A 25,021-nucleotide genomic window follows, 5' to 3' on the forward strand; every position below is an offset into this window, starting at 1 on the left:
CAAGCTATTGACTTTCTCTTGTATACATCTCATTTCTTTTCCCAATTTTTGTTCTACCTCTCTTATATGACTTTTAAAATCCTTCTTGAGCTCTCCCAAGAAGGCTTTTTGGGTTGGAGACCAATTCATATTCCCTTTTGAGGTTTCAGATATGGGTATATTGACAATATTGTCCTCTTCTGAATTTGTGTGTTGATCTTCCCTGTCCCCATAATAAGAGTCTATGGTCATTGTCCATTTCTGCTTTTTTGCTCATGGTGTTTGTCTTTTCCTGGCTTTAAATTTGAGCTCTCTTGCTGGAGTGCAGAGGGCACTGACCCAAATTTCTTGTGCTGGGAGCCCAGTACCTGGTCACTGGCTTTGTGTGCTGGGGCCTACAGTGTAGGCAGCTGGAGGCTGTAACTTACCTGGTGCTGAGCTGGGGTCAGCAACACTGGGGTTATCATAGTGGTGGTGTGAAATCTGGCTCCTGAATGACTCTTGCTCACCCAGGCTTCTTTAAAGCATGTTGGCTGCTGAAGGATGTCTGCCAGCCTGGAGCTGTGCCTCCTGGAGTTGTGCTGAAGCACCAGGATATGAAGGGCACCTCCTCAGTTTCAAATTCATTGCTACCACAAAAAGAGCTGCTATAAATTTTATACAAATGGATACCTTTCTCTTTCTTTCATCTCTTTGTGATATAAAGTTAGAAGCTGCATTGCTGGGTCAAAGGTTATGCATAGTTTAATAAGGTTAGGTATAACTGATTACAAATTGTTTTCCAGAATGATTGAAGCAGTTTATAATTCCAATGATGCTTAGAGATATCTCTGAGATCATTCTCACAGCTTAAACATTGTCAACAATTATTTATGTCTGTTATTGATTTGATTATTAATAACATATTCAATAACTTTAAGATATGTTTAATTCTAAGAGATTAGGAGTTTTAATATATAGAGAACAACTACTCATAAGAAGGAAGATTTCTTTAGTTAATTAAGTAATATCTGATGGACTAGGGTGGGGCAATTGAGCTTAGTTGATTGAAAGACTTTAAAATTACATTAATTAATGAGGAAAAATTCCAATAAACCCCTTGACTGCCTTAAAATTTGGGATGATGAGATTAAATATTAGAATGAATCAAGTAAGGCTTGAGGGTTAACCTATAAATAGAAGTGATCAACCTCAGACTACACTGACCCTTCTAAGCTTGTTACATACAAATTGCACATAGGGATATTATAAAGATCATTTAATATAATTTTGTGAAATTGTCTAACTCTACAAACTACAGAGCTACTACTGTGAGGCATTAAATTACTATTGGTAATAGAGGGAAAAGTACAAAAAGTAAAAAAGCTAACATAAAGAATGATTAGATACAAGTTTTAGATTAGACACATGATACTAGTTTTAACAGTTTAATTGGAGTCATCACTGATTATACAATATTTGACAGCAAAGTCTACTTCTCATAATAAGGACATTACAAATACATACAATTTAAAAACATAAACACTTGATTTATTCATTTGGTTTTTTGTATTTTTTTTGGTAGCTTCTCAAGAACCCAAGACTTTAATTTCTCTAGCTCACTTCTGCTTAGCTCATGATAAAGATTTGGAATGCTATGAAATGTTGTGCTTACTCCCAATGATTTCAAAATTGAATTTGTCTCTTCACCCCATGAATGAAGAACTAACTCATCAGTAGTGCCATGACACTGAAATAATTCAGGAAGTGTACCTTCATTCTTCTGAAGAGCCTAGTGAGAAGGGGAAAAAAAAAGTTCTATATCAACAATTTAATTAACTATCACCTATGAACAGGACAAAGATGGCTTAGAAACTGAGGGGTTAGCATAAAATTCTGATCTTCTTAAAGCTACATCAGTAAGAAAATAGCTGAGGGGAAGAAGATACAGTGAAACTGTCTCAGATTCAAGTTTCTCACAAGAGGACCAGGATGAGGCCTTAGCTAAGGGGTTGGCAGAACTCCTAAGGTTCACATGGACTAATCACCTAGAGGCTGAAGAAGTGACTTGTGGGCTCTCTATTAATGGAATTGAAGAGACAGTATGGAGTACCTCCTTTAGTGGCTGAGAGGGGAGAACCACAATCTCTTTTCCTGAAGAGGAATAATGGATTGCCTGACCAAGGTATAGGATAGAGAAGAAGAAGATGGAAGGATAAGGGAATTTATATGCTTGAATGAACTGCTATGCCACCTATATAGTATCTACTCTTGATAAAGAAGCGTCTACTAATAAATTACTCCAACACTTCAGTAGAAAAAAAAAACTGCTGTAGAAAAATTTTATAAATGACTTGTCACAGTTTGTTCGTGATACACTGTACAAAATTTGACATAACTCTGTCACATACATATATGTAGCATATTCATATGCTTTGCCACAGAGAGTGTAATGGGATTCAAAAATCTTTTCCCTCAAATGTTTCACTGAATAATGTTTTTAGTATTTTCAATATCAATTGGCCACAACCAATTAACTTCACAATTATCATTAATTCCCAGAAAATGCTGTGTAGTTGTTATTATTGTTGTTAAATTATCTTTTTTATAGTAGCAACCTATATATGCTGTACAAAGTATTTTTTTAAGTTTGTAACTTACCTGATAAACAGCAGATGTTTTATTGAGAAAACCAGAAAGTACAAATACTCCAGCTAGATCACGATGCTTCCTAAATGCTAAATGTAGTGCCATGCATCCACCCATTGAAAATCCTCCTAGAGGCAACAAATTATATTAGTCTAAGCAGCAATTAAAACAAAAGTTCAAATCACTTACATAAAACATTAGAACATCACCTGTATCTTCACGTACAAGTGCTTAAAGACCTTTAAAGCAGCCTAGAGCTAAAAAGTATCTCAAAACTCAATACAGAGTTTTGTAAAATTTTATCAAATAGAAGTTAACCTGTTCCAGTGAACCTTTCACACTTTGTAAAATTATTTTTCTATAGTGACTTGTCTATTGTTTGTGTTCTTTGTACAAATAGAAAAAAAGTCATTAAGAAAAAGTCTATGCAGTTTTCTTTTTAGTGCTTCAAGCAGGGAAGATTTAGTAAAATAAATATGGAAAGAAAATATCATTAGGATAGTTGAGCAGCTTGAGACGCTTTCTGTGTTTTTTTTTTTTTTTAAGTCATAGCCAGGTGTTTATCTAACACTGCCAAACACTCTCTTCTCTAGAGAAAAAAATTAAGAAGAGAAGGGCTATTTATTTCAAAGCCCACTTAATTTTTGAACCTTTATTAAAACTTTCAACCAGTGTTCTAATAAGACATTCATTTGAGGGTCGAGTATATTTGGCTTATCATCCAAGTTAGAACTACTTATTCATTTAATTTTCAGCACTAAAATGAAGATGATGAGGTCATATATCACTGGTATTAAGATTATAATAAAAACTTCTGAGAGCCAAGATGGCAGAGTAAGCAGTAAGTCGCTATCACTCCCCCTTTATTAACCTCTAAAAACCCATAAAATACTGTCCTAGGAAAAATCCTGGAACACCATGGAGCCAGCAGAAAGAAGGGCACAGTACTCTTTCAGCCAGGGAGGCCTGGGGAATTAATTGGAAAGGTCCCTCTCACTCTGGTGGAAAAGGACCAGTATAGGACAGGAAGCCTCAAGGAAAGCCAGTGGCAAGCCACACCTCAGCAAACCAGCAGGAGATTCTGAGCCCTAGGGTGGTGGAGCAGGCAAGTGCCAACACCAGGACCTCTGTGTGCCTTGGCACAGCCAGGAGAACCATCAGACTCTACCTCACAGAACCATCATGTGTACTGACAAACATGACTCCTCTAGCAACTCAACCTCCCCATGCTTCAGTGCAGCTCTAGGCTGGCAGGCAACCTCCAGGGCCCAGATCCCATGCCCCTGAGAGCTTCAGTGTAGCACAGAGAACATGCAGAAAAAACCCACCTGGACTCAGCACATGACAAACACCACCACTAGCAGCTGCCAGACCCCTACAGCCTCCGGCTGCCAGCACCTTAGGTCCTAGTGCACAAATCCAGTGACCAGGTCCCCTGGCTCCCAGCACAAGAAGCATTGGTCAGTGCCCCCTGTGCTCCAGCAGGAGAGCTCAACTTTAAAAACCAGGAAATAGGCAAATATCGTGAACAAAAAGCAGAAACAGACAATGGTAACAGATTCTTACTATGGAGACAGGGAAGATTAAAAACTCAAATTCAGAAGAGGACAACATTGTCAAGATACTCACATCTGAAACCTCAAAGGGGAATATGAACATGTATCCAGACCAAAAAACCTTCTTGGAAGAGCTCAAGAAAAATTTTAAAAGTCAAATAAGAGAGGTAGAAGAAAAATTGGGAAAAGAAATGAGAGGTATGCAAGAGAGAGTCAACAGCTTGGAAAAGGAAGGACAAAAATTGACTATACAAAACAACTCCTTAAAAATTACAATTGACCAAGTGGAAAAGGAGGCACAAAAGCTAACTGAAGAAAATAGTTCATTAAAAATTTTAATTGGGCAAGTGGAAGCTAATGAGTTTAGGAATCATCAAGAATCAGTCAAACAAAATTGAAAGAATGAAAAAATATTAGAAAACATAAAATACCTCATTGGGAAAACAACTGACCTGGAAAACAGATCTAGGGGAGAAAATTTAAGAATTATTGGTCTATCTGAAAACCATGATTAAAAAAAAAAAAAGCCTGGACAGCACCTTTCAAGAAATCATTAAGCAAAACTGTCCTGAGGTCCTAGAACCAGAGGTAAAACAGTCACCAAAAGAATCCACCAATCACCTCCTGAAAGAGATCCCAGAAGGAAAATGCCAAGGAATATTGTAGCCGAATTCCAGAATTATCAGGTCAAGGAGAAAATACTTCAAGCAGCCAAAAAAAATCAATTTAAATATTGCGGAACCACAGTTAGGATTATACAGGACCGTGTAGCTTCTACAAGGGCTTGGAATATGATATTCCATAAAGCAGTGGTGCTTGGATTACAACCAAGGATCAACTAGCCAGTAAAATTGAGCATAATCTTTCGGGGGAGGAGATGGACATTCAATGAAATAGGGTACTTCCAAACCTTCCTGATGAAAAAACCTGAGCTCAACAGAAAATTTGATCTTCAAATACAAGACTCAAGAGAGGTATAAAAAGGTAATCAGCAAAGAAAAAAGAAAACATGTTATTCAATGAGGGCGAACTGTTTATAACCCAACATGGGAAGATGACATCTGTTAACTCTTGAGAACTGTATCTTTACTACGACACTTAGAAGGGGTATACATAGATAGAGAGCTTGAGTATTAGTTGACTTTGATGTGATGATAAAAAATCTAATTAAGAGGTGAAAAGGGATTGTACTGGGAAAAGAAGAAAGGAGGAGGCAGAAAAGGGTTACATTACATGGAGAGGAACAAAGATCTATTACAACAGAGGGAAAGAAGGAAGGGAGATGAGCATTGGTTGAACCTTACTTTCATCAGATTTGGCTCAAAGACAGAACAGCATAATCAATTACTTATAGAAACATATCTTATGGGAAGGAGGGGAAAGGGAAAGTTAAAGGGAGGAGGTAGACAGAAGGGAGGGCAGATCGAGGGAGGCGGTGGTCAGAAGCAAAACACTAGTGAGGAGTAAAAAAGGGAAAGGAGAAGGAAAAGCATAAACGGGGAGAAAATAGGATGTAGAGAAAGACACAGTAATCATAACTATGAATGTGAATTGGATGGACTCAACCATAATATGGAAGTGGAGAGCAGAGTGGATTAAAAACCAGAATCCTACAATATGTTGTTTACAAGAAATACATCTGAAGCAGAGTGATACACACAGAGTAAAGGTGAAAGGCTGAAGAAGAATATATTATACTTCAACTGAAAATTAAAAAAAAAAGCAGGGGTAGCAATCCTGATCTCAGACAAGGAAAAAGCAAAAACAGATCTAATTAAAAGAGATAAGGAAGGAAACTATAACCTGCTAAAAAGTACCACAGACAATGAAGTAATATCATTATTAAACATATATGCAATAAGTGGTATAGCATCCAGATTCTTAGAGAAGAAGTTAAGGGAGTTACAAGAAGAAATAGACAGCAAAAGTATACTAGTGTGGGACCTCAATCTCCCCCTCTCAGAACTAGATTAATCTAACCACAAAATAAATAAGAAAGAAGTTAAGGAGGTGAAAAGAATTTTAGAAAAGTTAGATATGGTTGACTTCTGGAGAAAACTAAATGGGGATAGAAAGGAATATACCTTTTCTCAGTAGTACATGGCTCCTACACAAAAAGTGATCATTTATTAGAGCATAAAAACCTCACAATCCAATGCAGAAAGATTACATACATCCTTTTCAGATCATGATGCAATAAAAATGACATGGAATAAAGGGCCATGGAAAGATAGACTAAAAATTAATTGGAAACTTATCTAATCCTAAAGAATGAGTGGGTCAAACAACAAATCACAGAAACAATCAATAAATTCATCCAAGAGAATGGCAATAATGAGACAACATACCAAAACTTATGGGATGCAGTGAAAGTGGTTCTTAGGGGAAGTTTTATATCTCTAAATGTTTACATGAATAAAATAGAGAAAGAGGAGATTAACGAATTGGGCATGCAACTAAAAAAGCTAGAAAAAGAACAAATTAAAAATCCCTAATTAAATACCAAATCAGAAATTCTGAAAACCAAAGGAGAGATTAATGAAACTGAAATTAAGGAAACTATCGAACTAATAAATAAATAAATACGACCTAATTTTATGAAAAAAAAATAGATAAGCCTTTGGGTAATTTGATTAAAAAAAAGAAAAAACCAAATTACCAGTATCAAAAATGAAAAAGATGAATTTACGATCAAGAGAAAATTAAAACAATAATTAGGAGTGATTTTGCCTAACTGTATGCCAATAAATTTGACAATCTTAGAGAAATGGATGAATATTTACAAAAATATAAATTGCCCAGATTAATGGAAGAGGAAATAAAATACTTAAATAATCCCATTTCAGAAAAAAGAAATTGAACAAGCCATCAGTGAAACTCCCTCAGAAAAAAATCTCCAGGGCCAGATAAACTTATAAGTGAATTCTATCAAATATTTAAAGAACAATTAATTCCAATACTATATAAACTATTTAGAAAAATAGGCAAAGAAGAAGTCCTACCAAATTCTTTTTATGATACAAATATGGTGCTAATACCTAAACCAGGAAGAGCCAAACAGAGAAAGAAAATTATAGAACAATTTCCCTAGTGAATATAGATGCAAAAATTAAAAAAAAATCAGTAAAGAGATTACAGAAATTTATCAGGACGATAATACATCATGACCAGGTAGGATTTATACCAGGAATGCAGTGCTGGTTCAACATCAGGAAAACTGTCAGTATAACTGACCATATCAACAACAAAACTTACAAATCATATGATTATCTCAATAAACGCAGAAAAAAGCTTCTGACAAAATACAACATCCATTCCTATTAAAAACATTGGAGAGAACAGGAATGAATGTGGAGTCTTCCTTAAAATGATAAGTAGCATCCAGTGAACACTATCAGCAAGCATTATATGTAATGGGGAAAAGCTTGAACACTTCCAGTAAAATCAAGGGTGAAAGAAAAAATAAAGTATAGGGCAGCTAGGTTGGGCAGTGGATGGAGTACCCGCCCTGGATTTAGGAGGACTCAGGTTCAAATCTCGGCCTCAGACACGTAACACTTACTAGCTGCGTGACCTTGGGCAAGTCACTTAACCCCACTGCCTAGCCAAAAAAAAAAAAAAAAAAAGGGGAAAAGGACTTACAAGTACAAAAATATTTATAGCAACTCTTTTTGTGGTGGTCAAGAATTGAAAATTGAGGGGATGCCCATCAACTGTGGAATGGCTGAACAAGCTGTGGTATATGAATATAATGGAATACTATTATTCCATAAGAAAGGATGAGCAGGAGGAATTCAGAAAAACCTGGAAAGACTTACATGAACTGATGCTAAGTGAAGTGAGCAGAACCAGAAGAACACTACACAGTAACAGCTACATTGTGTGATGACTAACTGTGATAAACTTAGCTCTTCTTAACAATGCAAGGATCTAAGACAACTCAAAAAAAAAAATTCATGATGAAAAATGCTATCCACAAGCTGAAAAAAAAACAAAACAAAACTATGGAGTCTGAATATAGACCAAAGCACAGTATTTGCTCTCTCTCTCTCTTTTTTTGTTTGTTTCTTCTTTCATGTGCTTCCTCCCATTCATTCTAATTCTTCTTTATAGCATGACTGAAGTAAAAATATGTTTAATATGAATGTATATAGAAAACCTGTATCAGATTGCACACCATCTTGGAGATGGGTGAGGGGAGGGAAGAGAAGAAAATTTAGAATTCAAAATCTTATGGAAGAGAATGTTGAAAACCAAAAGTAAATAAATAAATATTTTTAAAAGGCTATAATAAATAGAATCAGAATTTAGAATGGAATACAATATAATGATAAATGCTATCAATCAAAAGAAAGAAAAGGAAAGGTGCCCCAAATTGAAAATGTTACCCTTATGAACTAAAATTAGGCCAAGATCCAAATGCAATTTTTCAATGCTTCATATCTATCTTATATAGCTAATCTGAGGAGCCAAAAGCTCGATCAACAAGCACTTATTAAGCACCTGCTATGTGCCAGGAATTTCTAGATTGCTATGAATTCATTTGTAATTCTTCTTTGCCCAGTAGGGGATATCACATAATAATAACATAACCTTTGTTAGACAATTGTGATTAAGTGAAATTAACCATATGGAGGAAAATAACACTGATCTAAAAGCAGCTAAGTCAAGGAAAAAAGAAATCCTACTGATGTCAAAACAAAAATTCCAAATAAGACTTGAGTATTAGTGCTAAATTTCTTCAAGATTTTAATGTTCACTTACACAACAGGACTCATCTTTTCTCCTAAAATCACCCCTCCTCTTAACTTACCTGTCTCTAGCCAGGCTACCATCATCTTTCCATTCATTCAGCTTCACAAATAAAGACTCAATCTCAGATATTTCTTCTTTTTCCTTGACTTCCATATCTCTTGAACCTATTCTTTTCTCTCCATTCAATGGCCACTACCCTAGATCAAGACTTCAGCACCTCTATCACTGATTATTTTAATAGCCTACTGATTCTTCCTGCCCTTTGTCTCCCACCCCCCTACCTATGCGTCCTTTACAAAGTGACCAAGTTGATATTTCTAAAGCTCAAATCTGACTATGACACTCCACTGCTTAGGAAGAATGAGTGTCCCATCATATCTCTGGGACAAAATAGGAATTGTTCTGTTTTGTTATAGAAATGCTTGTTTTATTTTTTAAGTTCAGAATAAAAAAACATTAAATCCTTCATAAGCTAGATCCAACCAACTCTTCCCAATTGTTTCCATATTACTTTGTCACGATTTATGTTCTAACCAAACTGGCCTATCTGTCCTGGAGATTTCTATTCTATTTCCAGCCCCCATGCCTTAGCATAGATTGCCATGCATGGAATGGTTTTTCTCCTTACTTCCACCTCTTGGAACCCTACCTGTGTTCAAAGCACAACTCAACCCCTATTAAGCTTTTCCTAATTCTCCCAAATGTTAGTCCCTTTCTCCAGTTACTCTTTATTTCAAATTTTCTTATCTGTATACCTCCTGAATCTCAATGTAAGCACCCTGAGGACTTTTTTTTTCCTCTTTATCTCCAGATAAAGAGATGTAGCACAGTGTCTAACAGTAAGTAGGTAAGTGCTTAATGAATGCTTGTTCAATCAATGGATAAGCTGTATTTTTTATATGAAACCAGCACCTATTTCTTCCTGTAACTCCCTTCACTTCTCCTCTTAAGAATCTAGATGCTATACCACTTGCTGCGTATATGTTTAATAATGATATTACTTCATTGTCTATGGTACATTTTTAGCAAGATGTAGTTTTGGGGCAGCTAGGTGGCGCAGTGGATAGAGCACTGGCCCTGAAGTCAGGAGGACCTGAGTTCAAATCTGGCCTCAGACCAAACACTTGATACTTACTAGCTGTGTGACCCTGGGCAAGTCACTTAACCCCAGTTGCCCAAAAAACAAAAAAACCAAAACAAACAAACAAAAAAAGATATAGTTTCCTCCTTATCTCTTTTAATTAAATCTATTTTTGCTTTTACTTTGTCTGAGATCAGGATTGCTACAACTGCTTTTTCTATTTCAGCTGAAGCATAATATATTCTACTCTAGCCTTTTACCTTTACTCTGCATGTATCTCTCTGCTTCAAATATGTTTCTTGTAAACAATATATTGCAGGATTCTGATTTTTAATCCACTCTGCTCTCCACTTCCATTTTATGGTTGAATTTCTCCCATTCACAGTTATGATTACTATCTGTGTCTTTCTCTCCACCCTATTTCTCCCTGTTTATGCTTTTCTCTCCTTTCTGTCTTTCCCTCCTCACTAGAGTTTTGCTTTTGACCACCACCTCCCTCAATCTGCCCTGCCTTCTATCAGACTCTTCCCCTTTCTTCCCCCTTTACCTTACTACTTCTTTCCTCCCTTCTATCCACCCCCTCCTTTTAATTTCCCTTTCCCTCTCCTACTTCCTATAAGGTAAGTTAGGTTTCTATAACTAACTGATTATGCTATTCCATCTTTGAGCCAAATCTGATGCAAGTAAGGTTCAACCAACGCTCATCTCCCTCCCTTTGTTCCCTCTATTGAATGTCTTTGTGCCTCTTTATGTGATGTAATTTTCCCTTTTCTGCCTCCTCCTTTCCTCTTTTCCCAATACAATCCCTTTCCACCACTTAATTAGAATTTCTATCATCACATCAAAGTGAACTTATACCCAAGCTCTCTGTTTATGTATACCCCTTCTAAGTGTCATAATAAAGATATAGTTCTCAAGATTTACAAGTTACAAGTGTTATCTTCCCATGTTGGATTGTAAACAGTTTACTCTCACTGAATAACATGTTTTCTTTTTTCTTCTTTCCTGATTACCTTTTTATGCCTCTCTTGAGTCTTGTATTTGAAGATCAAATTTTCTGTTGAGCTCAGGTCTTTTCATCAGGAAGGTTGAGAAGTCCTCTACTTCATTGAATGTCCATCTCCTCCCTGGAAAGAGTATGCTCAGTTTTCACTGAGTACTTGATCCTTAGTTGTAATCCAAGTTGTTTTGCCTTATGGAATATCATATTCCAAGCCCTCCAATTTTTTAATGTAGAAGCTGCAAGGTCCTGCATAATCCTGATGGTTGTTCCATGATGTTTAAATTGTTTCCTTCTGGCTTCTTGCAGTATTTTCTCTTTGACCTGATACTTTTGGAATTTGGCTACAATATTTCTTAGTATTTTCAATTTGGGATCTCTTTCAGGAGGTGATTGGTGGATTCTTTTGATGACTATTTTACCCTCTAGTTTAGGAACTCAGGACAGTTTTCCTTGTGATTTCTTGAAAGATGCTGTCTAGGCTCTTTTTTATCATGGCTTTCAGGTAGACCAATAATTTTAAAATTCTCTCTCTTGGATCTATTTTCTAGGTTGGTTATTTTTGATATTTCATGTTTTCTTCTATTTTTTCACTGTTTTGACTCTGACCGATTCTTGATGTCCTATAGAGTCATTAGCTTCCACTTATCCAATTCTAATTTTTAATGATTTGTTTTCTTCAATCAGATTTTGTACCTCCTTTTCCATTTGGCCCATTTTACTTTTTTTGGGGGGGGGAGGTAGTTGTAACTTGTCTAAGGTCACACAGCTAGTAACTGTCAAGCATCTGAGGTTGGATTTGAATTCAGGTCCTTCTGACTCCAGGGCTGATACTCTATCCACCGTGTCACCTAGTTGCCCCAGGCCCATTTTACTTTATAAGGAGTTCTCTTCAGTGAGTTTTCATACCTCCTTTTCCATTTGGCCAATTCTATTTTTTAAGGAGTTGTTTTCCACAGTCAATTTTTGCCATTCCCTTTCCAAGTTATTGACTATCTCTTGCATTGCTCTCATTTCTTGTCCCAATTTTTCTTCTACCTCTTTTATTTGACTTTTAAAATCCTTCATGAGCTCTTCCAAGAAGGCTTTTGGGGCCTGAGACATATTCATACTCCCCTTTGAGGTTTCAGATGTGGGTATCTTGACAATGTTGTCCTCTTCTGAATTTGTGTTTTGATCTTCCCTGGTCCCATAGTAAGAATTCATGGTCACTGTCTATTTCTGCTTTTTGCTCATGGTGTTTGCTTATTTCCTCGCTTTTAAAATTGAGCTCTCACTCTGGAGCACAGGGGGCACTGACCTAAGCCTCTTGTGCTAGGAGCAAGGACCTGGTCACTGACTTTGTGTGCTGGGGCCTATGGTGCTGGCAGCTGGAGGCTGTAGGGGTCTGGCAGCTTACCTGGTGCTAAGCTGGGCTCAGCAACACTGAATCTCTTGGGTTGGCCCCTACAGGAAGCCTGCTCTACCAGGCTGCTTTGAAGTACTGGAAGGTTTGGCCGCTGAAGGATGCCTACCCACCTCGAGTCATGCCTCCTAGAGTTGTGATGAAGTACCAAGAGGTTTGGATGTTGGCAGAGACCTACCTGCCTGACTGGAGCTGTGCCTCCTGGAGTTTGTTCTTATTCCGCCTTCTTGTCTCCTAGAAATCTGTATCCCTAGCCTATTTCTTGACTTTTAACCTTATTTTAAAGTTGAGCTATGCTCCTGAGATAGAGGGAGTACTGAACCAAGCTTCAGGTTTTTTTTTTTTTTTTTTGCTGCTGTTTTCAAGCTAGCTCCAGGCATTCTGTAATTTTTCAGTGTTTCCAAGGTGGTATGATCTAAGCGTGGTCACTGTTTTCCTGGTCTGTACTCCAGTTTTTACTGGAGACCTTGTTCCCCTGTAGCTGCTAACATGTTCTTCTTGACCATGGAACTTTGACCACGTCCTTTGCTATCCTGGAGCTGCAAGAACTAGTGCTTCTTTCTGCCTTAGAACTATGATCAAGCACTCACTCCCTCACGAGTGGCCACAAACAAGGAAACTGCAATATGCTGAAAGGAACCAAAAGCAACAAACCAATATCAATATTAAGCTTACATATTCTAAATTTCTTAGCATACAAATTCATAAAAGAAACATTAATTGAGTGACAAAGTATCATTGAGAGTAATAATAGTAACAAGAGATTTCAATGTCCACTTTGGTATCAGGAAAAAAGCTCTGAATAATTATAAAAGAAAAATAATGAAAAGGAAAAACATGGACTGAACAAATTTCTGGAGAAACCAGAGCTAAAAGACTTATGGTGCCTTCAAATGGGACTGCAAAAGAATATACATATTTCTCAAGATAACACAGAAGTTTAAAAAAAATGATCATGTAACTAAGGCACAGAGATACTGCAAATAATTTATGTAAAAAGGCAGAAAATATAAAATATATCCTTTACAGAACATAATGAAAGAAAAACAGTAACTGGTTTAGGGACCACAAACAAAAGACACAGATTCAAATGAAGACTCAAAAAGGAAATCCAAAATAATAAGTGCACCAAGCCCAAATCACAGAAACAATAATTATGCAAAACAAAATAATAATGCTGAAACAACATCAAAATTTCTGGAATGCAGCTAAAATAGTCCTCAGGGGAAAAAATCCTATTCCTAAAAACATACGGTAACAAAACTGAAGGAGAGATGATTAATGAACTGATATATGTGTGTGTGTGTGTGTGTGTATTTAAAATAAGCCAACAAATAAAATTATAATAAGCAAAAAGATTTTTAAAAAGGGAAGAGAAATACATAAACTGGAAACAAAAAACATAGAAACAATAAATAAAGCTAAAAGCTGATTCTCTGAAAAGATTAATAAAATTGATAAACCTTAACAAATATGATTCAAAAGAAGAGGGCAGAAAATAAAAATCAACAAAATAGGAATAAGTAAGGTGAAATGACAACAAACCAGAAGAAAAAGAATAACCAGAGTCAATTATTATGTGTAGTTATATACAAACAAAACTAAGAAAACAAAAGAAATAAAGAAATACCTTCAACAAAAAAAAAAATACACAAACTAACAGTAGAACAAGAGAGCTTAAATAACTCAATCTCAGAAAAGGAAATAGAATGAGCTGTAAAGAACTACCAAAGGAGGGGGGAAATTCCTGGTACTTACTGACATCTGCAGGAGAATTCTATCAAACTTTTTTTACAGATAATTAGCATTGACACTACACAAATTATTTTCCAAAATTGAGAAAGTACTCAAACAGAATCCTTCTATGAAATGAATATAAAATTAATACCTAAACTGGTGAAAGATAAAACATAGAAGAACTATAGACCAATATCATTAATGAACATTAATTTAAAAAGTTTAAATACAATCTTGTCAAACAGATTACAGTGACTTATCTAAGAAATCATTCATTATTAAGTTGGAATTATAATAGGGAAGCAAGTATGGTTCAATATTAGAAAAATATCAAAATAATCATATTAAAAACAAAAACATCCAAAACGACATTATTGTCTTAATAGATATGGAAAAAAGTATGAAAAACTGTAACACTCACATATGTTAAAAACCTGATAAAGTATAGGCACAGAGGGAAGTTATTTTTAAATCATGAAAAAGTATCCATCCAAAACCAAAAGTAAACATGGTGAATGGGGATATACTAGAACATAATCCCATAAATAGAGTAGAATAAAGCAAAGATGCCTATTCTCCCCACTATATCTGATATAGTTCTGGAAATACTAGCAATAAAATAAAGATATAAAAAGAGGAGATAAAACTACCTCTATTTGCTGATACTTGGAAAATGCTAGGGAATCAGCAAAGATACTAATTGAGAGACAATTATTAGCTTCAACAAAGTTCCAGGCTACAAAATAAATCCTCAAAAATCAACTACAGTTCTATATAATAAAATTCTACATAATAATAACACAGTCTGAGAGGCAGCAACAGTATTCGGAATAACATATCCTAAAAAACTACAAATTATTGATAACTAATTATTCCAAATAAATACAATTATTAATTGAATCAATTACAAAGTGGTCCTTAAAGTAATGGACAAATTAAACAGCTACAGGAATATTTAGTGCCCTTAGCTGGGCCATGTCAACATGATAAAAATGACAATATTACTGAAGTTAATTTATACTTTTAATGCTATACATATATCAATGCTATACAAATTATCAAAGTGATACTTTATAGAAATTGACAACAAAATTCATTTGGAAAAACTAAAGATCTAGAATATCAAGGGAAATAAAATAGAGGTAGAGACAAAAAGCCAACATGACTTACTCAAGAACAGATCATTGCCAGACTATCTTCATTTCCTTTTTTTGGCAGAATAACTTACATACAATTTATATAAATTTTAGCAAAGCTTATCAGTGTCTTATTTTTGTGAAGAAGATGGACAGACGTGGATTAAGTGATATACAATTAGATGAATTAGACCTCAATGGATAGTCAAATTCAACAAATAGTTAATAAATGGTATACCAATGAGAAGGGTCTTCAGTGGAGTTTCTTAGGGATCTGTGCTTAGGTCTGTGCTGTTTAACATTTTAATAATGACTTGAAAAAAAGCATGGATGGCATGCTTATCAAATTTGTAAATCATGCAAAGGGAGGGATAGCTAACACATTAGATAACAGGATCCAAAAACATCCTGAATTCAGCACTGGGCTGAATGTAGAAGGATGACATTCAAAACGGATAAATGGGAAGTCTCATTCTTAAGTACAAAAAAATCAAATTCACAAATACAAAATAGGTCAGTGGTTTGTTTGAAAAAATTCTTGGGACTTAATGAAATACAAGCATATCCAAAATCAGCAATGTGATATAGTAGCCAAACAGCTAATGTAATCCTGTCATATGAGGATCAAATGAAGGAATTAGGGATGTTTAGCCTGAAGAGAAAACTCAGGGGAACTATTTAATAGTTACCTTCAGTTTGAAGGGCTCTCAATGTGAGAGAGGTCCTTTCCAACTCAAATTCTGGAATTTAGTGGTGCAAAGGACCTTAGAGACCAATAATTTCTAAGCTACTCCTTTTCACAGATAAAAAAACTAAAGTACAGAGAAGTTAAATGACTTTTTCAAGGTTGCACAGCTAGTTGGTTTCAGATATGGTATTTGAAGCCAGAGCTTCCTGATTCTAAAGCTGACATTTTATATATTATTTCCAAACAGGGGAATATGAACCCTTATGGAGTACAAGATGCTAGTCAAGGTGGTATTATGGGGATTTGATAAATAATTATTGAAATATTCCACAAACAGTAATGTTCATAAAAAAATTGTGGATTAGAGAGAGAATGGTGAGAAGGCACAGGAAAGATCAGATAGGGAGGGAGTTGTTATAATGAATCTGAAAAGTTTAAGTAATAGTTATTACTTATCAAAATCAAATGAATGAGGTTGGAAATTTTCAATATTTTCATACAGTGATCTAGTACAAGATAAGCTATGGATCTCTTCAATAACCAGACACTCTGAACTGGTTTCAAATCAATGAAATGACAGTATTTGGGGAATACACTTAGAGAAGCACATTCCATTTTTACTAAATGTGCCCATAGACTTTACTTTCATTTATAACAACTTATCTCTAAGAATTAGGATTTTTAGTCCTTAAATTCAAAGCAAAAAGTAAATCTAGAATAAAACTATTGGTTGACAAGAAACAGAATCAAAAATCTCAGTAATTTATTTGACTTTGTTTTCATAAATGTTTAACAATTTTTTGATAACCTGAAAAACTATTTTGTATATGGACATTTCATTTGCTGAGAGACAAAAAAATTCCCCTACCTGACAGGGTGAGGATAAGCTGAACATGAAAGAATCATACTAGAAAGAAAGAAAGGGGGTGCAGTTGCCCATATTAAATGATACAAATGTGGTTAAGACTGTCAGCATAAGACACTTTTACTATTACAGCTTGTCACATACAGGCTATAATAGTCTTTTTTTTTTTAAAGCAATGCATAAAAAATTAATCTATTTTAAATCTTAAGTATATATGTATGACAAACTCTAGAATGTTATTTTCTTTCTAATTTCATACTGAATAGAGGGTACAAGAAGGTTAAGAACCTCTGAACTATATAATACTGCCCCATCCAATGCCCCACATACACCAAAATACCTAGAGCACAATTTTGTTTTAAGCAACAAAGAATGAGAAACAAAATAGATGCCCACTGATTGGAGAATGGCTAAGCAAGGCATGGTAGATGAATGCAATGCAATGCTACTGCACCATAATAAATGCTATCCAAAAAAATTGCAAAGGCTTATATGGATGGATACAAAGTAAAGCAAGCAGAATTGGGAAAACAATAGGAAAGAAGCAGCAAGGCACCCTTAGAGAGAGGAGGAAGCATGTGGCAAGCAAGTCAAACCACCACCAGGACTACTATCTCCCCTAAAACTCCCATGGAGACAGTCACGGACCCTGAATCTAAGAGCCTTGGGAACAGCAGTGTCACCTAAAGTACCAGACCTGCTTCCAACATGGACCCTGTAGCCACCACTGAAAAGAGAAGTCCCTGTGGAGAAGGGCCCCTCCTTCCTCATCATCTGAGACAACCGCTGATTAAGTGCCACCAAAAGGTAGATAGGCACAAGAGCCCTGGAGTTGCAACATAACACAGACCACTAGTACTGCTTCTAGCCTAGCACTAATAGCCATCATCAGGGTAAGCAACTCCTGTGAAGAGGGGGTGAACCATCTTCACCAACTTCCACTCACAGGACAGGCAAGCCAGACTAGGTAAAGCAGCAAGACACCCCGAGGGAGAGACAGGAGGTAACAGGGAGAGACAGGAGTTAACACATGTCATGCAAGTCACAACACTACAACCATTACTCTGACCACACTACTCCCACAAACCCTGATGGAGAGCCTAGAACCCTGTACCCAAGAGCCTTGGGAATAGCAATGCTTCCAGTCCAGTGCCCTCAGCCATCATTCTGGGAAGAAAATCCTACAGAGATATAACCTACCAACTATTCCTACAGGTGCTATAGTTAGTTCTTACCACCAAAGTCCCTGAGACCATCAAATAGTTCAACATCAGAAACTGATAGGATTTTATCAGTGGAAATGACATTAACAAAGAGACATTCAGTTTGCTTTGCTGCTACATCCTAAGGACCATGGGACCTTTCTGACATACAGTTGATTTTTTTCCCCATTACTGAGTGTAAATTCCATGACAGGAAGGATTGTTTTACTTTCCTATTTGTATCCTCAGTGCTTAATGAATGCTTCATTAATTCATCATTTATTCATTATTCACAATAATTATGGAAATGTAAAGAACAACAACAAAATAACTGAAACCGAACACTGAAATTATGATGAACAAGCTTAAATCCAAAGAAGATTTGTGAGAATGTACCTCTATCCCTTCTTTGCAAAAATGTAGTACTATGGGTGTGGAACATTATATATAATGTTGGACTTGGCTGATGTCAGTTACCTTTGCTAAACTTTTTTTCTTAGATAAGGGATGGTAGGGGTGAGAGGAGAAATGTAATTTACAATCTGATACAAAAACGAGATATACTTTACAATCAGATATAAAAAACACACTATAGCAATACTTATAAAAATCAATAGAGAAAAAAGGAAATCACAAAATAACACTTTACCATTTAGCTCTGCCTTTTGAAGTCACATTGTTTTTGCATACTGCGTTTTCTATTCTCTGAATAGTGATTTTGGCCTCAATAAAATATCTTAAGTTTTTACTAGATCTTAAGAGCTGTTCAATTCTTACTACCAGGGAAGAGACTTTATTAAAAATGAAGTTAAAGCAAAAAAAAAAAAAAAAAAGCTTCTAGGGTGGCCTGTACATGTGCTTGAGTGGTTTCTTCTATGTAATTATCCAGTGCCAGGACTATGGTCCTATTGGAAGATGTTAAAGTGAACTTAGAATCCATCCATAGTTTGAAGAGTATGTTCTTGGTGGAGATACAAACTTATCTTGGTAGAACTCTACCAGTGTAAAACATCGTAGTTCAACTGCCCCGGTATCACGTGGTATGGTATCAGAGAGAATGCTCTAGGAGTATTATTAATATAATTCATCTGCATATTATATTGGTAATGGCACAAAGGGGACAACTGAATTTTGACCCCAAGTGAAGTGAATAGGGTGGTCAAGAAATCTGATATGAACTGAAGCCCTTTGAGATTGAATGGGAGGAAAATCTGTGAAACCAAAAGATCCACTGTTTGAATAATTCAAATTATTTTTGCAGCAGTGGGGCTATAGGGCACAGTGAAGAAAATGAGCCATTTTATCAAGTAACTCACTGTCATCCTGGTCTTGCAATGATAGCCCACTACATTGAAGACTAGGGTTACTATGAGTCTAGGTGGAACTGAGGTATTTAAAAAATGTTTGTTGAAGTAAAGTGTGATCAGGATGTAGATTCTCAAAGCCTGGTATTCTTCCAGTTTGGCTGGTGTCCTTTCTTAAATACTTTATCAAGGCATAGAGGTGATCTTGGATGCTCAGAGAATAAACCAGGAGAATAAAACCTCTGGCAGGTCCAGTTGAGCTGGAAAGGCTTTAAGTGTAAAACTGGTAAGAAATTGTGTGCTTGTTTTATGAAGAGTATGTCTAAGAGGTTCTATAGAGTATGTCTAATATGTTGACATATTAGGATGTTGAATTTTTATTTATTTATTTTTAACTACAGCAACTGTATCTGTATAAAGAGAGGGGCTAACACAAACCAATGAACTCTAAAGGTTCTTGAAATATTCTCTAAGTCAACCAGGATTTAACTTCTCCCTCTACATTTCCCCACATCCTAAGAGTCATTAATTTCTATCAATGCAGTCTCCACACTGGTTCCTATTATCTATAGAAAAATATTTAACTTCTTAAGCCCAGCAATCAATACCATCCAATCTGTTTCCAACTAACCTTTCTAATCTAATATTCTCCCTAATGTCCTACATAGTCCTAGAGTACTCATTGTCTCCTGATGAGGACTATCTCAATGTTTTGTTCTTGCTGTTCTCTGAATAAAATTCCTTCTTTTGCGCTCAGATCTGACAGTCACAATACTCATTCTTCATGATCCAACTCAAATACTACCTCTGGGATGGCTTTCCTTGAGGCCCTTGGTTGGGATCTATCACTCTATGTTCTGAATACCCCCCCATACCTCTCCTAAGTGCATTATTAATCTGCCTGAATTACAGTTATCTATGATGATATATCCTGTTCTAGGTAACTGAATGGATGGCACATAGTAAAAGTTTAATAAAAATGTGTTAAATTTAATTGCATTTGATGGGGAAAGGCACATTATTGATATTTATTCTGCCCTCACAGAATAAAACACAGTTATTTCCTGCACATGGTATAAGCTAAAAAATGCACCTCAACTAAATTACTATCTATACTGAACACTATTACCACTAAGTTAATAACTTGGAGAAATTTTCAAGAAATGTACAACAGAAAATTGAATACAATTTTGTGCATAATTCTAATTACTCTGACTCCCCTACTTGTCAATGACTTAAATGCTACTCTAATTCAAGAAAACCTCTAATTTCCTCAAGCAGCTTAGCAAGTACTGTGATCTCTTCCTAGCTCAATGAACACAATTTGTTTAAATTCCCTAAAACCTTGTCTCAAACATGTTCTGTTTTTAAAATCTTACTTGAAATAGGAGGGCATTCCTTTTCCTTGTGATTAGCTTCTATTGCAAATTTCTTTAGAATCAAGCTTACCTTTTACCAAGAATATTTCTTTCTCTGTCAGTTTTAATTTGAAAAGGGGGAAACATAATAAATCAGGGTTTTGATAGCTATAGATAAAGAAGTAAGATCTAATATCAAATTATTTCAAAACCAATTTAAGAACGAAAAATTTTAGTCATGTTTAACATGAAAGTGCCCAAATTCTATATCTATAGGCCACTGGTTTTGAAGAGCCTTGAGTTTTAACAAATTTCACGTGTGTTCTTTTAAATCCTTTTAAAGACTGCAACTTGCACTTGCTTAAATAATTACTCAGAGAAATTATATGAATTTCTCCCAGAAGTTTTGAAATGTATAATGTACTAGCTAAAGATGATTTGTTGAGAAAAAAATTTGTTGGTATTCTTAAAATATACATTATTACCTCAAAGTATATCTTCTAATACCATGTAAAAGTAAAATTCAATTGTCATGCTAAAATATTTATAAAATTAAACTGAAAACAAATATGTATAGTTTAGCATAATTTATACATTATTTTTATTGATAAAAAGGCATAAATTGCTTAAATATAATACTGCAAATATAGTTTAATGTATATTTTTGATATATGTGAATATATCTTTTATATATATTACTGACACTAGAATGTCTTACCAACTAGTATCCTACTCTTCTTTATGCCATTTTTTACTTCTTCATCAATCAAACTTGTAAGAACTTGGCACATTGAGTCAATAGATTCAAGGTGTTCTGGGCAATCATTTGATATTTTATATCTGTCAAACCACACATTGGAGAGTCCTCCATTCATCGGTGTATATGGCCTACAAAAGAAATGTAAAGAGATATTTAATTAATTCTACCAAAGATAAGTTTTAAATGAATTTTAAGAAAATGAAAATAATCTCAAATTCCTTGAGTTTCTGAAATGGGGAGCAAATTTTCCAGTTTCCAGAAATCCAACAGGCCCACAAAATTTCCACCTACATGTGCATGAATCCCATTTTCATTATCTCATCCCCTATGCTCTCTACTTCTTTATAATCAAAAGATCAGATAATCCCACAGTTGAAATGGAAAACAGTGGCCATTTAGTTCTACCTATACCCCTCTGTAACATCCCTAACAGAGGACCATAGGATTTAGAGCTGGAAGGGATTTTTGAGTTTATCTAGTTCAATCTCCTCACTTGATAGTTGAGCCAGAGAGACTTCAGTTATTTGACAGAAAGGTACTACGTAGCAGAAACCTCTGATTCTATACCCAATGCTCTTTCTACTACATCAGAAGTTCTTTAATAATGGGGAACTAGCAACTTCCCAAGGTAAATCTAAGCTTTTTGACAGCTCTAGTGGCCAAGAATTTTTTTCCTATATGAAGCCTAAATTTGCCTTTATGCAACTTACACCAACTTCCCCTAGTTCCGTCCTTGGAGAAGAACTTTAATTAAGCCCTCCTTCCATATAATAACATTTCAAATTCTTAATGAAAACTCAAGTACTTTCCCTCCAAACACAAACTCCCTTAAAAAAAACACACACACACAAAAATAAAAAACAAGACAACAAAATAAGTTGGTTATAGTTTATTTTTCTTAAATTCACTTAATGAACATTGATAAAAAGAGAAGACACATCAATAAAGCATATTTTAAAAATAAAAAAAATAATCAGCAAATGATTTTAACTGGGCTAGCTTCTTGTTAAGCCCTGGACATAAGTTAGTATTTATATCACTGGCTTAAGTAATCATATCTGGTTAGACAAAGTCTGCTCAAACGATGAGGATTATAGAAAAAAAGAACTGTAATCACTTCCAAACAAAACTAAATTTTGAATCTGTATGGATCCTATACACAGGCAGAGGACAAATGGACATGCTGGACAACCACCTGCTGGGATAGTAAAGACGGGATGTTGGTTCTAGGGAACCTCTGAAATCTCTTTTAAATCAGATTCTGTGATTCTTGAAATCCACAGATCTTTTTCAGATGAAAAAATATCAAGCCACTTCTTCAATGTCTTGACTAGGGAGGCTGATTAATCTCTATTAAACCTCACCTTACAGAATTCACTCCAATGTTTTGCCCTTTCAAGATATTTCTTAATTCTCTCATACATATTAGCTATCTTCCTAACTTTTGCCATATGAATATTTGATAAATATAGTATCTATACCTTTATCTAAGTCACTGATAACAGCACTGATAACGGCAGAGTCAAACACAGCTCCCTTGGGGGCACTCTGCTGACAATTTCCAAGCTGAGAATGAATACTTCATAATTACTGTTTGAGTCTAAACAATTATGATATATTTAACTGTATTGTCATCTAACCCAGTGGTGTCAAACTCAATAGAAACAAGGATCACTAACCTATAGGTGAATACTGACTTAGAAAATCACATATTAACATTATCTAATTTCCATTGTATTTTTAAATTTTATTTTGTTAAATATTTCTCAATTACATTTTAATCGGGTTTGGTGGCACAAGGGAATGTTGCAAGTGGGACTGCTTGTCTGACACCTCTGATCTAATCCACACTTTTCTTTTCTTTTTTTTTTTCACAAGAGTAACATGAAAGCCTTTACCAAATGCTTTGTTAAAACAGAGGTATAATATTCAATATTAGATACCCAAGGTGATTATTTAGACTGAAGCACTAGGAAAAAAAAAAAACAAAAAAACCTTGTTCTAAGCATAGACTCTAATATCACAGCAGAACACTCATATGAGGCAGCCAAAAATAATGCATAATGAATGAATGTTAGGCTGACATATTAGATATAAAATATCCCAGTTTTAGGTTGATTTAGATAGATCCCATAGCTCAAGACTAAATCTGCCTCTCAATACCAAAGGCTGTATTAAAAGACCTATAAGCACATTGGTGCGGTTACAGAACTGAGAAGAGCACACTATGAACCAGATGAACAAGAAAAATGAATCTTTGAGGTCATTCATAAGGCTCACGATCCAAATTTTCCCATGGCAAAATTATTTGGTAGAAAGATTGATAGTACTAGAACAAGTAGGAAGAAAGTTAGAGAAGGTCCTGATTATCACTTACGCTCTCTTTTCTGTAAGAGTACAGTTCATTTATAGTGTGTGACTGACACCAATAAGATTGCTACCACGTTCCTCCCCACCCATCTTTATTTTTCTAGTATCCTGCTTTTGGTTCAGGATAGAGTTCAGAGAAGTATGACATGGTCTAAATTTGAATTTCAGAAAAAGTTAATTTTTGCTTCAGCACCTCCAATTTCTGAAATAGAGCTTAAAAAAAATATGACAATCTACTTAAAGTGACAAAAAAATGAAAACAGGTGCATTCTAAATAGAATTAGCATTATTAACAAAAACAAGACAAAAATTTTCTTAAGCTGTCACTTTAATGACAGCATACTCTGAATCACATAGAATTCATGATAATCTTAAAATAAAATATTATTTTTCTATCTTCCCCCATTTCATTTCCCATTTTATTTTGCTACTTCTCCAAGTGTTTATTTCTCTGTCAAAGCACTTAAATTTAAGGATGATATCATAGCCTAAAATGTGAATCATGCTTGGAACTGAGCCACACACACACACACACACACACACACACACACACCCCTCTGACTTTTTTTTTTACAATGCTTCAGTGTTATGAATTAATTGCTCTTAAAGAACAGAAAAAAGGTCTACGCTAATGTAATACTAAAATAGTAGCTTTCTTTCAAATATTAGAAAGAATTAAGGTTTTGAAAAGATATTTGGAATAAGGACAATGGAAGTGTGCCATTTTAAGAAAAATAGCTATTTTTATTTAATCCAAATCACTGTAATTATGACAAAAATACTCAAGGCTAAAATCCCTTTATTAGCTGGCACAATAAAACTCAGACATTATCATGGTAAACAAATGTCTGGCAAGGAACCATACGTATATCTCCAATAAAAAAGAATAAAAAATTTAAATACAATTAAGTGATGGTGTGTTAGAATGACACTTACAAAGCAAGGAAATAAAGAGTTGGTACATGCAGTTTCATATTGTATATTTATTGCTCCTTAGAAATCACAGAATCTAATGGTCATTCTATGGCAGTTATACTTATGACAACAACCACTTATGTCAGTAAAGGATACATCGAACTTAATTACTTTTCTTTGAAGCAAAAAACCTTAAAATTATCTCCAAATGAACTAAAGATCAAATTTATTCTAATTATTTTGAGATGCTATGGGGTAAACAATTTTTGAAATAACAAAAAT

General features: G+C 35.1%; 1 protein-coding gene across 2 annotated transcripts in view; it reads right to left on the bottom strand.

The window, feature by feature from the left end:
• Positions 1 to 1,393: 1,393 nt before the first annotated feature.
• LYPLAL1 (lysophospholipase like 1) overlaps positions 1,394 to 25,021 on the bottom strand; it is a 54,884-nt gene continuing 31,256 nt past the window's right edge. For both annotated transcript variants that reach the window (XM_027871879.1, XM_027871880.1), the window contains 3 exons: positions 21,413 to 21,582; positions 2,620 to 2,735; positions 1,394 to 1,750 (listed from right to left, as the gene is read on the bottom strand). In XM_027871879.1, coding sequence (XP_027727680.1) covers positions 1,514 to 1,750; positions 2,620 to 2,735; positions 21,413 to 21,582 — 523 coding nt within the window. In that variant the 3' untranslated portion in view covers positions 1,394 to 1,513. The remainder of the gene's footprint in view (positions 1,751 to 2,619; positions 2,736 to 21,412; positions 21,583 to 25,021) is intronic.

Source organism: Vombatus ursinus, unplaced genomic scaffold (genome assembly GCF_900497805.2).
Source record: "Vombatus ursinus unplaced genomic scaffold, bare-nosed wombat genome assembly UNPS02014798.1, whole genome shotgun sequence".
NCBI lineage: Eukaryota > Metazoa > Chordata > Mammalia > Diprotodontia > Vombatidae > Vombatus > Vombatus ursinus.